This window comes from Sinocyclocheilus grahami, unplaced genomic scaffold, assembly GCF_001515645.1.
Source record: "Sinocyclocheilus grahami isolate Dianchi unplaced genomic scaffold, SAMN03320097.WGS_v1.1 scaffold92.1, whole genome shotgun sequence".
Lineage (NCBI taxonomy): Eukaryota > Metazoa > Chordata > Actinopteri > Cypriniformes > Cyprinidae > Sinocyclocheilus > Sinocyclocheilus grahami.
The window spans coordinates 2,964,129-2,977,611 of NW_015505271.1; the positions used below are offsets into that span (position 1 = coordinate 2,964,129).

General features: G+C 39.1%; 2 protein-coding genes across 2 annotated transcripts in view; both read left to right on the forward strand.

Annotated features, from left to right (window-relative positions):
* The first annotated feature begins 1,572 nt into the window (after positions 1-1,572).
* Positions 1,573-5,443, forward strand: LOC107587376 (serine/threonine-protein phosphatase 6 catalytic subunit-like). The gene is made up of 7 exons (XM_016275156.1): positions 1,573-1,698; positions 2,350-2,445; positions 2,554-2,619; positions 2,751-2,892; positions 3,004-3,083; positions 3,416-3,625; positions 4,506-5,443. The coding sequence occupies exons 1-7, from the start codon at positions 1,624-1,626 to the stop codon at positions 4,752-4,754; spliced, it is 918 nt and encodes a 305-aa protein (XP_016130642.1). The 5' UTR covers positions 1,573-1,623; the 3' UTR covers positions 4,755-5,443.
* Positions 5,444-6,468: 1,025 nt separating this feature from the next.
* LOC107587448 (protein SCAI) overlaps positions 6,469-13,483 on the forward strand; it is a 35,072-nt gene continuing 28,057 nt past the window's right edge. The window contains exons 1-2 of the mRNA XM_016275241.1: positions 6,469-6,628; positions 7,058-7,127. The gene's annotated coding sequence lies outside the window, so the exon portion shown is untranslated. The remainder of the gene's footprint in view (positions 6,629-7,057; positions 7,128-13,483) is intronic.

The window sequence follows — 13,483 nt, forward strand, 5'->3', positions numbered from 1 at the left end:
CCATGTTTTGTTATAAATATCCAGCATGTCATGAAAATTATTTGTCTTTAATCTTGCTAATTGTGCAAATTTCTGATTGAGAGAATGTAGAAAATAGCTTCAAAACACATGTGTTTTGCTTCAAAACACATTTTTAAAATACAAAAGTACTTCGTTAATCCTCCTAAATCTTAAACGGTAACTGTTCAGCAAAAACTTGCATGTTCATCAGTTACTGTAAATTTACTGTACTGTAAATTTTGTTGGTGCATTTTGTTCGGTCTCACATACTGCCAAATCCTGAAAACATACTGCATCTTTTGCTTAGCGCAGACAAACATACTGAAGATGGCTCTATATATGCCCAGAACACATGAGCAAAACAGTGTATGCATGTAGATATACACAACATGTGTATATACATTCAAATATAAAAACCATTTGATATAAGACACTGTATAAATCTGTATATAGCTCTAATAATCATCATAATCCCTTTGACGTTCCATTGTTGCCCTATATAATATACATCTAGTCTAGTCCATTCAAATGTGTGTAGCTATTGTGGTGTTAAAATACAGCAAATATTAGCATCTGTATAAAGTTTAACTTAATGTAACCAAGATAATGATCATGTAGTCTACTTTTTTTTTTTAAATTTTGTGATGTATCTGTATTTTTCTCCTGCAAATTCAGTTCAGCCATTGCATCACGACTGCAGTGGTAGGCTAATCAGAAGGAAATAAAGTGATTCATGATTGAGTAGTATTTTGTGGACATATAGCATGATTTCCTGATCATTCTTATAAAAGCTTAAAAAATAAAATAAACGGATGATTCGTACATATTTTCAATTTTCTTGAACTTAGTTTGTATTTAATTAAACTGTAACTTTGTTGCCACCTCGTGGTGAATGAATGGACGATGCTTTTAATAAGGGAGTTGGATTTTGATGCGCGACCGATTTAATCATTAAACTATTACAACTTTTTTTGGACAAACGTCAGCCTATATTTAATGCACAATGTTTTTTTCAGGTTTATTTCGAAAGCGTGATGATGACCACCGATACTAGTACTGACTCTGCAAGTCAGTAGCCCCTCACTGCAGAACACAGGATCCAGGGGGCGTGGTTGGATCAACATCTAGGGCAGGGGTACCCAAACTCGGTCCTGGAGGGCCGGTGTCCTGCAGAGTTTAACTCCAACTTGCCTCAACACACCTGCCTTGAAGTTTCTAGTATGCCTAGTAAGAGCTTGATTAGCTAGTTCAGGTGTGTTTAATTGGGGTTGGAGCTAAACTCTTCAGGACACCGGCCCTCCAGGACCGAGTTTGGGCACCCCTGATTTAGGGGGTGGAGAGGGGTAGGTTTTGGGGTCAGGGGGTGGAGATTGGTAGGTGTAGGGGTGGAGATGGGTGGGTTTAGGGATCAGGGGGTGGAGATGGGTGGGTTTAGGTATATGCAAGGTGGGAGGAGTTGGATCAAATTCCAACCACGCCCCCTGAATCTAGTGTTCTGCAGTGAAAGTGGCGCTCGGGATCGTATCAAAGTACTGATTGGCTGATCCCCGTGTCAATCATTACTTCCCGGCCTGACGTAAAAAGACTTCCTCTTTGCTTCTTCCATCGATTGTTGTTCTTAAAATGGCGCCGTTGGACCTAGATAAGTATGTGGAAATTGCGAGACAGTGCAAATACCTTCCAGAGAACGACTTAAAGGTGACTGTTATCAGTAATTATATTTTTCTCTCAGAATATTAAACATAGTAGCTGTTGATATATTTTTAAAGTCATGCGGTAATGGCTGGTAAAGTAACGTTGCAGTCAGTGTGTTGCAATGCAGTCGTTAGCGCTGCGTATGAATCCGTTCAGTGTGTTTCGGGATTTATTTTATACGTGCTAGCAGAAATAACAGGATATACGACCAAAGAAAGCAGTCAGTCCTAATAAAGGTGTGTACCAGTTTATTTCTTGTGGATCCCCGGGGTGGCTAACTTATGTTGTTGCTATCAAGCGCACACATTTGAAACGCCCATCTACTTTCCATCGTCAACCCTTTAGTTAGTCTCATTTTATGATATTTGCTTATTAGCAGTTTTTAGTCTTGACTGTAACATCCTCCATTCTCTTGTCTTTAAATAGAGCTCCTGTACGTAAACAGCTAGGCTTCTGAATTAGTCCATAATGCAGTTCAAGACTGTATCATCCAAGCCACTAATGTGTGATAATATAAAATGTGAATTAAATGAATTCTTTAGGAATTCATATGACTTTAGATGCAGTGATCTGCTGCTGCTGTCATGATCAGTGATGCCATTTCCTTTACAAGCTTGATCAAACCTGCTGTCTTCTCTTCTATTGCTTTGACAGAGATTGTGTGACTATGTATGTGACCTGCTGCTTGAAGAATCAAATGTACAGCCAGTATCCTCTCCAGTCACTGTATGTGGGGATATTCACGGACAGGTGCGAGCAGGCCCTATGAATGTGTTTCTGTTATGCACAGATGATGTGACAATGTCCTTGTTTTGTTAACAAAATGCATATTGACCTAAACCTTTTCTTTATCTCTAGTTTTATGACCTATGTGAACTCTTCAGAACTGGGGGCCAAGTACCAGACACAAATTACATTTTCATGGTATTGTATCCATAACGATAATTATACATAATAAATATTGTTTTGTAGTTCATATTTGGTGACTCATGGGAAACAATGTTTCCCCCCAAGTTTATACTGAAGAGACATTGGTATGTTTTCTTTTCTTCTAGGGTGACTTTGTAGACCGAGGATACTACAGCTTAGAAACGTTCACATATTTGCTAGCACTTAAAGCAAAGTGGCCTGACCGCATCACACTGTTGCGTGGCAATCACGAGAGCAGGCAGATCACACAAGTCTATGGCTTTTATGGTGAGACTGCAGAAATCATAATATACTTATCGTACTTCATATAATAACATGCTTATTGTATTTTGTTGTGCATTTTTGATTTTCATTTCCATTCTTTCCTTCCATTTATAGATGAGTGCCAAACGAAATATGGAAATGCTAATGCCTGGCGATACTGTACTAAAGTGTTTGACATGCTGACTGTTGCTGCTGTAAGTATTGTCTTTAGAATACAATTTATATGTATTTTTAATATTACAATAATAATAAATGGTGGTAATGTTTTATTATTGTTATAATTTATGTATACAAATAGTACTATACATATAATTATCCATTATGTCTATAATATAATAGTGTACATATAGTACACAATCTAAATTCATTACTTCAGATATGTTTATTGTATATTTAATGCTTAAACTCAACACTGTCACTTTGATTGAAAATGACATTTTGCACTTTATAACTGTCCAAGAGAATGTTTATGGTTATTTTTTTTTCTTCTGCTGTACTTATTGTGATGTTTTGATTTCTCCTGTAGTTGATAGATGAGCAAATCCTTTGTGTACATGGTGGCCTTTCACCTGACATCAAAACACTGGACCAGATACGCACCATTGAACGCAACCAGGAAATCCCTCACAAGGGAGCATTTTGTGATCTTGTCTGGTCCGATCCAGAGGATGTGGACACCTGGGCTATCAGCCCAAGGGGTGCTGGGTGGCTGTTTGGTGCTAAGGTTACCAATGAGGTAAGAGCATTCTCTCCATGTACAGTCAGTTTAGTCTGATGGAAAGTGTGTAAACAACACTTGAGATGTTTCTATAATTACAAGTGGGAAAACTGCATATTGTCACTTACTGTCTGCGTTGAAATTTAGGTGTAGTTGTTGGCATCCTCATATACTTTACTAGTGCAGTGAAGTTTCAGAAAATATCTCCCAGTAAATTGAGAACTAGAAATATAATAATTTCAAATCAGGTAAAAACTACGACTAAAGTAACTGTATTTAGTTTTGTGGCCTCTGTATTTTCTTGATTAATTGAATTTTAATGAAACACGCTGTGAGCTGAATATTAGTTTGACAATGAAATAAGCAATTAATGAAAATTATTTAATTCAATTTATTGGCTGTTTGGGGTGCTAAGGTTACCAATGAGGTAAGAGCATTCTCTCCATGTACAGTCAGTTTAGTCTGATGGAAAGTGTGTAAACAACACTTGAGATGTTTCTATAATTACAAGTGGGAAAACTGCATATTGTCACTTACTGTCTGCGTTGAAATTTAGGTGTAGTTGTTGGCATCCTCATATACTTTACTAGTGCAGTGAAGTTTCAGAAAATATCTCCCAGTAAATTGAGAACTAGAAATATAATAATTTCAAATCAGGTAAAAACTACGACTAAAGTAACTGTATTTAGTTTTGTGGCCTCTGTATTTTCTTGGATTAATTGAATTTTAATGAAACACGCTGTGAGCTGAATATTAGTTTGACAATGAAATAAGCAATTAATAAATTATTTAATTCAATTTATTGGCTGTTTGATAAAAGTGTGACGTACTAGTAAAAGTAAAAACTTTCAGTAAATGTAACTTGATTTTTTTTTTCTTCTCTTTGTTTCTATTAAAGTTTGTTCACATCAACAACTTGAAGTTGATTTGCCGTGCACATCAGTTGGTTCATGAGGGCTACAAATTCATGTTTGACGAGAAGCTGGTGACCGTCTGGTCGGCCCCAAACTACTGCTACCGCTGCGGTAACATTGCCTCCATCATGGTCTTCAAAGATGTGAACACACGGGAGCCCAAGTTATTCCGGGCCGTTCCTGACTCTGAAAGGGTCATACCACCTAGAACGACAACACCCTATTTCCTCTGAGGTCTTCATTGTCACCTGCGTCCAGCCCTCTTCTTTTCGTTGTTCTGTCAAGAGCACTTTTATGGTCTTTAATTTCTCTGCTGCCTTGGTTTTAAAAATTTTTTTTTTTTACTTAACAAATATTTTTTGTAAAGATCGAAGTGCTCTCCAGAATAACAACCGTAAACTACGTTCAGGATTATGGACTCTTTTGATTGTTCAAGTTGGTCATTATTTGGTCAGTACAATCTTGTTAATGTGAGCATGTAACCGTAAATAAGTGGACATCCTCATGCTGTTCTAAAGCCACTCTTCTTACAGGGCTTTAAATTTAGATCTAACAGCCATTGACTATCTTATGACAAAAATGTATGGTGTAACATCTCACCTGATCAGAACAATGTGGTGTTTGTGTTTTTCAGAGATCAGATCAGAAAGAGAGTCACTGACACAACTAGGTCCTGGTCAGTCTGCTCCTAATTTCTCCAAAACAAAGACACTGTTCTTTTTTGAAGCTTTCAAGTGTAGAAAAGGGTTGAGGCAATGACCCGACAACAGGACAAAGAAGGCTGTGATTATTTTGTACATTAATATAATTGTATTGATTTAATCTTCTTTTTCTCAGATTTGTTGTATTTTATTATTGTAGAAGACGGCAGCCCATTTACCAATTAAATATTGAAAATAAACGCCTTTATTGTTAAGTTACATTTCTGGTGTTGTCTCCTAATCAATGGAAGCATGAAAATATCACTTATTCTTTCCACACAAGACAGTTTTAAAGGCGCTACAATAAGACACCGCAGAGCGGCGCACGTCCCTTTTAAATCCAACGGGCAGATGGCAGTACTACACTAGTCCCGCCCCTTTGAGTAAGTTGTAGCCTGACTGACATCGCAGCCAACCAATGGAATGTACCGAACGTCACTAACAGCCCGGTGGAGATCTGATAAGCATGTTAGTTTGAGCGGGTTGCCACAACAGTCAATGAAAATTCAACTGGCCAAACTGAACCGTCGACCGCAGTAGATGCCGAATGGCAGATACTCCCTGCTCTTCCCTGGGAGGGTGATTTGAATGAGCTGGATGCAAATGACGGTGCGCCACCGCACTGGATGTCTAGATTTGTGTCAGGGCGAGAATCACAGGCACGTACTACCTGGAAACGCTGTTCTTGAGGAGCTGAAACAGAAGATAGCCGCACTAAACTACACCAGTGCTCAGGTTGGGTCTCAAATCAGTGACTTTTTGACAGATATCACTCGGCGATGTATGCGTTAGGTACAAGACAAACACGACTGAAGTTAACACGTCTTAGTGGACTAAGATAGTCAGACACACCATCATTAAAATATATTTATTCTGTAGCTTTCAGTCAAAGCGAAATATTTCTTATAGAAAGCATAACGCATATCATCCCCATATATATATATATGTGTGTGTGTGTGTGTGTAAAATAAGCCTAACAGAGCACATCAAATGCATTCAGTCACAACATCTGCTAAAGCCACAGTTTTGTCAACTCTGATGGTCATTTCGAGGACAAGAACGCTCCTGCTCTCTGAACGCACTAAAACCATGTTAACGCAGCTCTGTCGCCTCTATTGCCTTGACACGATCCAACCTACATTTTCATCTTTGACAGAATCACACTGAGTTGTCGTGTATTACCGCATCCTGATCTGAGAAAGAGAGAGACAGCCGTCGCGCTAGAGGTAAGTCGGCTCTTCCCTGGGAGGGTGATTTGAATGAGCTGGATGCAAATGACGGTGCGCCACCGCACTGGATGTCTAGATTTGTGTCAGGGCGAGAATCACAGGCACGCACTACCTGGAAACGCTGTTCTTGAGGAGCTGAAACAGAAGATAGCCGCACTAAACTACACCAGTGCTCAGGTTGGGTCTCAAATCAGTGACTTTTTGACGGATATCACTCGGCGATGTATGCGTTAGGTACAAGACAAACACGACTGAAGTTAACACGTCTTAGTGGACTAAGATAGTCAGACACACCATCATTAAAATATATTTATTCTGTAGCTTTCAGTCAAAGCGAAATATTTCTTATAGAAAGCATAACGCATATCATCCCCATATATATATATGTATGTGTGTGTGTGTGTGTGTGTGTGTAAAATAAGCCTAACAGAGCACATCAAATGCATTCAGTCACAGCATCTGCTAAAGCCACAGTTTTGTCAACTCTGATGGTCATTTCGAGGACAAGAACGCTCCTGCTCTCTGAACGCACTAAAACCATGTTAACGCAGCTCTGTCGCCTCTATTGCCTTGACACGATCCAACCTACATTTTCATCTTTGACAGAATCACACAGAGTTGTCGTGTATTACCGCATCCTGATCTGAGAAAGAGAGAGACAGCCGTCGCGCTAGAGGTAAGTCATTGTAGTTGAGACGCAGGCTTGATGCACCGGAGTAAATGCATTTAGATGTGCTGGATGGTGTGAAGTGTCACAGAAATGACCGGTGTTGTTCTTCACACTGGTAACTGATGCAGAACAACAGCGATCAGTCAAATCAGTCCGCGTTCCTGGTCAATGAACGGAACGAGCGCTATTACGCAGAGATGCACGCTGCCAAACGCTTTACGTTTAGTTATGATTTTCACCCTTTGTTCCTCTTAGTCCACCCTGATATTCGAGTCGGGAGTGATATTGTGAATGGAACCCGAGCCAATAAGCATCTCTGTATTATTATTGAATGAAGACGGTTGAAAAATCATTGGCTGTCGCAAGAATGACTATATATATAAATGCAGCCGGGGTTCATTCTGTCCTGCAATAGCACAGGATTGAATTCTGCAGGGCGCTCGCTGTCTGCTGTTTTATTGTTCACGATCGGGCTGCATCGGCCGTGCGTGCATAATGACTGTAAGGGCAAGTGCGAATTGTATATTATTGCATAGGAAGCGTATTATGGCTGTGTTATGAATACGCATTGAACTTCAAATGAGGTCCTATGATAATTATGCGAGATTAAATGACATCGTATGACTGGGACCGAGAACAAAAAGAGAGATTTGTTGCAGACAATCATGTTTTCTCACACACACCATCTGTGAAAAGAGCCACCGGGTTGCTTAGCTAAAAATGACGTCATACAGACTGGCTTGTTATGGAAGAGAATTCTTCTTCTGTTACTATAGGTACTATTATATGGGTATTTTCTTGTTTAGTTGTTGACAATTATGGGTGTAGTTTCTCTTAAATTTTATTTGAACTCCATTGTAAACTGATTTTAGTTGTCTGCACCCTATTTAACAGTCCATATCAACACGGTAGTGAATCAAGTACCTCGGGTCGGTAGGGCTACAACACTGTGAGTCCGATATTTCTTGAAGTCCACATTAAATCAAAATTGACCCTATTTACTTTGTTAGGCATTGGGCACAACATCCTTAACCACTCCCCTCCAACCATCAGTCTGCTACGATCTAGAGACGCCAAGGAGGTGTGATAAAATCAAGTCCCTCCCTCTATTTTTCTCATTCAATATTCTGTTTCACTTGGAAATTCATCACAATACTGAAGTCGGTCACAACTTGTGGTTCATATGGACTTGAGATCGTTATGTTTCAGGCAAAGAAATGCCAGTTAGTTTGTGTTTTTTCCGCCAGTGAAAATGGTTACAAAATGTTCAGCGTTTTGTGTCAACTTACACACATGGTCTGGAATGGCATATGTGAGTGGAGCGGAGAGATGGTGATTTACCCTCCCATGCTCAAAACGTTCTGTGCACACTAACGGTGCGTTTCACTTTGTTTTTAGACAAACACTCGTGAACTCTCCTAAGCACTTTCCGTTTGGGAATCCCATCGCCATTTTGAAGCACGTTCCACTTCGTCAAGTGGATGATGGAAGTTTGTATAAACTCATATGTAAACTTTAGGTAGCTCCATAAATCACAGAGCAACACAACTGGGATGTTACAGCAGATCGTGCTTAATTTACCCCTACCTCGCACAACTCTATATATGATTTAAGAATTATTTTGGGATTTAACCATATAACTACATTAAGCTGACTGTTTGTTACACACAATCATAGTTTATTATATTGATATTTAATTATAATTTTAGATTTTTTTTCTCCAACAGCTTTTTTCAACGGCATATTACCACATAGAATGGTGCATCAAACAAATACATAAGAATTTGTTTTTTAAATAATAATAATCAGCTCCATAGTGGACTCCAAGTGAACAAGGACTTAAGACATTCCATTTAAACCCAATGCAGGACTTCCATCAGTCGAATGCAACATAAGCGATGACGCACATCTGAGTCGATGAGACTGTGAAGTGGCACTCAGCCTAGTAGTGAGAGAAACCCAGCTCAGAGCAATCACAGAGTGAGAAGAAACACCGATTCTGTCAATCAAATTTGTGGACTGGAACCAACTGTTAAAAAGCACAGTGAAAGTTATTTTTTAGCTATAGGGGAAGATTGCAAGCTAGTTTCTAAGCATAGCAAAGGCTTTCGCTTCCTCTGTTTGTGTCCTGTGTTATATAGGACACCTGTCCTATTTTTCTCTGCGTTTACTTCTTCCCTCATTCCTGTGTGGATCTGAATATCGTTAGAGAGACTTGGGCTCTTTTGCTACCAAGTCCACCATGTTTTCATCCCTAACTCACTTTCACTCTCTTTTGAGTCCTGACGTTTCACAGTGACTGTATTCCATTAACATGAGCAGTCATGTAGGCCTTTGCGCTAAGGTTAGATGCATTAGTCAGCATATGTGTTTGCGTGACCTCTTTAACTGAGAGAGCGATTGCAGATTGCAGTTTTAATTTCATGTAATGACTGATCTTTTGCAGTATTACTTGTTTTTATTTGAACTTTGTGTATCCAAGTAGGCTGGTCTTTTAATAGTTTATAGTAGGTCTACTTTCAGCATAATATTTGGTGTATGCCTGGATGTCAGACAGTGAAATTAATTTTCAGTACCATGAATAGAATGTGTTTGGTGATGCAGTGACTGCAAAAAGTGATACAGTATATAATAAGATATAGATTTGGCATAGATTTTCAGTTGCATGTGTAGGTTACATACAGGACATACATACACATACTGCCTCATCCTGCAGTTCTTTTGCTGCAGATGCATAGCTCATGCATTTTTATGGAAGGAAAAGAAATGTGGGTCAAGCACACATATCTGTGCAGAAGCCTTTTACCACTGCTGGCTTTAGAGCAAGAGCATGCATGCGTTTCCTTCATGAGACAAGGAGATCTTTCTTATATATTTCTCATTTCCTCTCTTACCATCAATTCTCCAAAGCCCATCTTCCATTCATTCCTAGATTGCATCCATAGGGTCTTAGTGGACAAGTTGTTTGTTTCAGCATAAGATCTCACATCCTCTGGTCTGAGTCTTATGGCTGATTCTATTCCGTAGCTCTGTGTCTATATATGTACATTCTGATCATTTCAATTACCACTTGTTACAACCAGAAAATAGAGCTCTTTCAAGCTCCTTGTCAATATTGTTCTGACTATTGATCAACAACAGTTATTTTAAAGTAGCTTACTTACTTATAGTTGTCGTTTGCATGTTATATGAATGTAGTGTGGCTATTGAGCATCATCTGACCAAGATGAAGGTATACAAACCTGATTAATTTGGCTTTTAGAATACCTTGGTTAAATGGATATTTGGATTTGTGGTTGAAATTTTTTATAATGAACTCTGCTAATAAATAATCAATAGAACACTTAAATAACATTTCTAGAATACATTTTGCAGTTCTGTTATAATGTATTTTAAAATGTAATTTTTTCATGTGATGGCAAAGCTGAATTTTTAGCACCTATGATAAGAAATGCTTGTCGACAATTGACAGTTGTATTGTTTGGACTGTGGTGGAGTCGAGGAGGCTTATAATACCTGTACTGTAGAAAACTACGGAAAGCTCAGGAACACCCGAAACTGTGATTTGAAAGGTTTTGTATTAGATCTACAGAGCATCATCTGAGCTAATAAAGTATATTAGCAATACATGGCATATATGCCTACAAAATAAACATTATGTTGTCAGAATACACTCCTGATTTTAAATGCCCACGGTGCTTTTTAGAAACAGATGGTCTCGTTACCAGCAGGAGCTAACAGGGCTTTGGTAACAAGCTAAACCTTGACCTCTTGGGTAGATTCAGCCCCCCCCCCCATTGGTACACCAAACTAAACTCAGCATCTGTAGGCTACACATTCATGTAACATCGGTGTGCATAATGTGTCCTTTTATTAAGCATCTCACATTCCTGTGATCTATCATGCACGTATGTGACACTAAATTAAAATTAAATGTATTTATAATAGTTATTTTATTTTATGTGTCAGCTGATAAGAAATGCTTGTCGACAATTGACAGTTGTATTGTTTGGACTGTGGTGGAGTCGAGGAGGCTTATAATACCTGTACTGTAGAAAACTACGGAAAGCTCAGGAACACCCGAAACTGTGATTTGAAAGGTTTTGTATTAGATCTACAGAGCATCATCTGAGCTAATAAAGTATATTAACAATACATGGCATATATGCCTACAAAATAAACATTATGTTGTCAGAATACACTCCTGATTTTAAATGCCCACGGTGCTTTTTAGAAACAGATGGTCTCGTTACCAGCAGGAGCTAACAGGGCTTTGGTAACAAGCTCAACCTTGACCTCTTGGGTAGATTCAGCCCCCCCCCCAGTGGTACACCAAACTAAACTCAGCATCTCAACATGGGTGCCTTACAAATTTGCATTGCAATGTTGTTGTTTTTTTGTGATCGAGTATGTACTAGTGTTATATTTTGTCCAACCTAAAATAGTCAAGTCAAGTCAAGTCACCTTTATTTATATAGCGCTTTTAACAATACAGATTGTGACAAAGCAACTGAACAGCATTAATTAGGAAAATAGTGTCAATAATGCAAAATGACAATAGTAAACACTCATTTTTCAGTTAAAGACAGTTCATCATTGAATTCAGTGATGTCAACATCCAGCTCAGTTTAAATAATATCTTTGCAATCATGTCAACGATATCGCTGGAAATGAAGTGTCCCCAACTAAGCAAGCCAGAGGCGACAGCGGCAAGGAACCAAAACTCCATCGGTGACAGAATGGAGAAAAAACCTTGGGAGAAACCAGGCTCAGTCGGGGGGCCAGTTCTCCTCTGACCAGACGAACCAGCAGAACGGAAAAATCAATATAAGACGTAATAAAACAGACGATGAACAATATTAACAGCAATTATTATATGATGCAATCAAACTTATAGCAAAATGTGGTAGTTCTGTATGTTGTTTCAGGGTTGGCATCATCTGAGGTCCTCTGAGGGGTTGGCATCATCTCTTCTCAGGTGTTCTGAGACATACATACACATACTGCAAATAATGTGTTGCTAACTACTGTGATAATAATTAAATTATTAATTGTTTTAATTGGGACATTCTTCTTTGGTGAAATATCCACAAATATTCTCTGAATCTGTTGATAGCAGTTGAAACGAAAGGTGGACTGAAACGATCCATAAGTGGACCATGGTGAGCCATCTGGAGGCTGAGCAGGGGTGATGGACATGCTCAGGTCTTTTCCATTCAGACCACCTTGGACTGACAGCTGAATGTTTGTCTTACTACCCACTGGGCCTGACCACATGCATGCGCGCGCGCACACACACACACACACACACACACACACACACAAGCTGACACTGTACACTGTTTCAGGCAATAAGTGATGTTTCTCCCTGCTGTGGCTTCCATTGTCAGAACAATACATCACACAGATATTGCTCTTATTGGTGAGAATAGGCCTTCAACATACCAATTTTGCATTTATTCTCGCAGATGCTGACATATAGACATGATGCTTCATTCAAAATCATCTGTAAAAATTGTTGACTACATTGAGTCAAGGCTATTCAAGTTTATTAACGCTTCATGAATGAATCTCACCTGACCTTCTAGTTTTTTCACAAAGCTTACTTAAATTCATGCTTTGCATATGCATTATAGCTATTTATCATCGTTCATCTTCTCGTTTTGTCTCTCCCCTACTCTGTCCTCAGCTGGTCTGATTTAACATCTGATCCGAGCAATAAGCACTGCACATTCAGCCTTAGTCATGTGTTTGTCACACTCCCGCTTTCTTACTTTCGCTGTGCCTTTGACGTCCCTTGCTCTCTTTTTCCCCTAATCCATGCCTCAGACACACAAGCATGCACACACAACGCCGGTTCCTCTTGGTGTAGCCAGAAGAGGTGCACATGTCCTCCCTATGACACATCTACACCACATTTATCTTCTGCCACCACAGAGAGGCCATGTGTGGTGTTGTGTTGTTTGGTTGACACCATATAGTGTCACACACAAGCTAAGTCACATATTCACAACATACTTAATGTGTAAATACACAAATTTGTGTGATGTTTAGCATTTAAGAGTAGTGAATTATTATGTTTCTTGTTGGTTAATTTGAAAACATGCAGATTAATTGGCCCTCTGTGAGAGCCGACCTTCTTCCATCTGCACAGAGTAGACTATATGCTCTCTTTATAGGCCATTAAAGCTTTGAGCTTGTTTCTGAACAGGAAGGGCCTTTGAGATATCCCATTCTTCAGCTAGTAAAGATCAGTGTGTGATGGCATATGTAACAGGCAGTTGGCAGGACCTGAATCTCTTCTGTCCTTTAGTGGTTTATTTATTCATAGTGATAAGCAAATGAAATGAAGACTTAAAGTC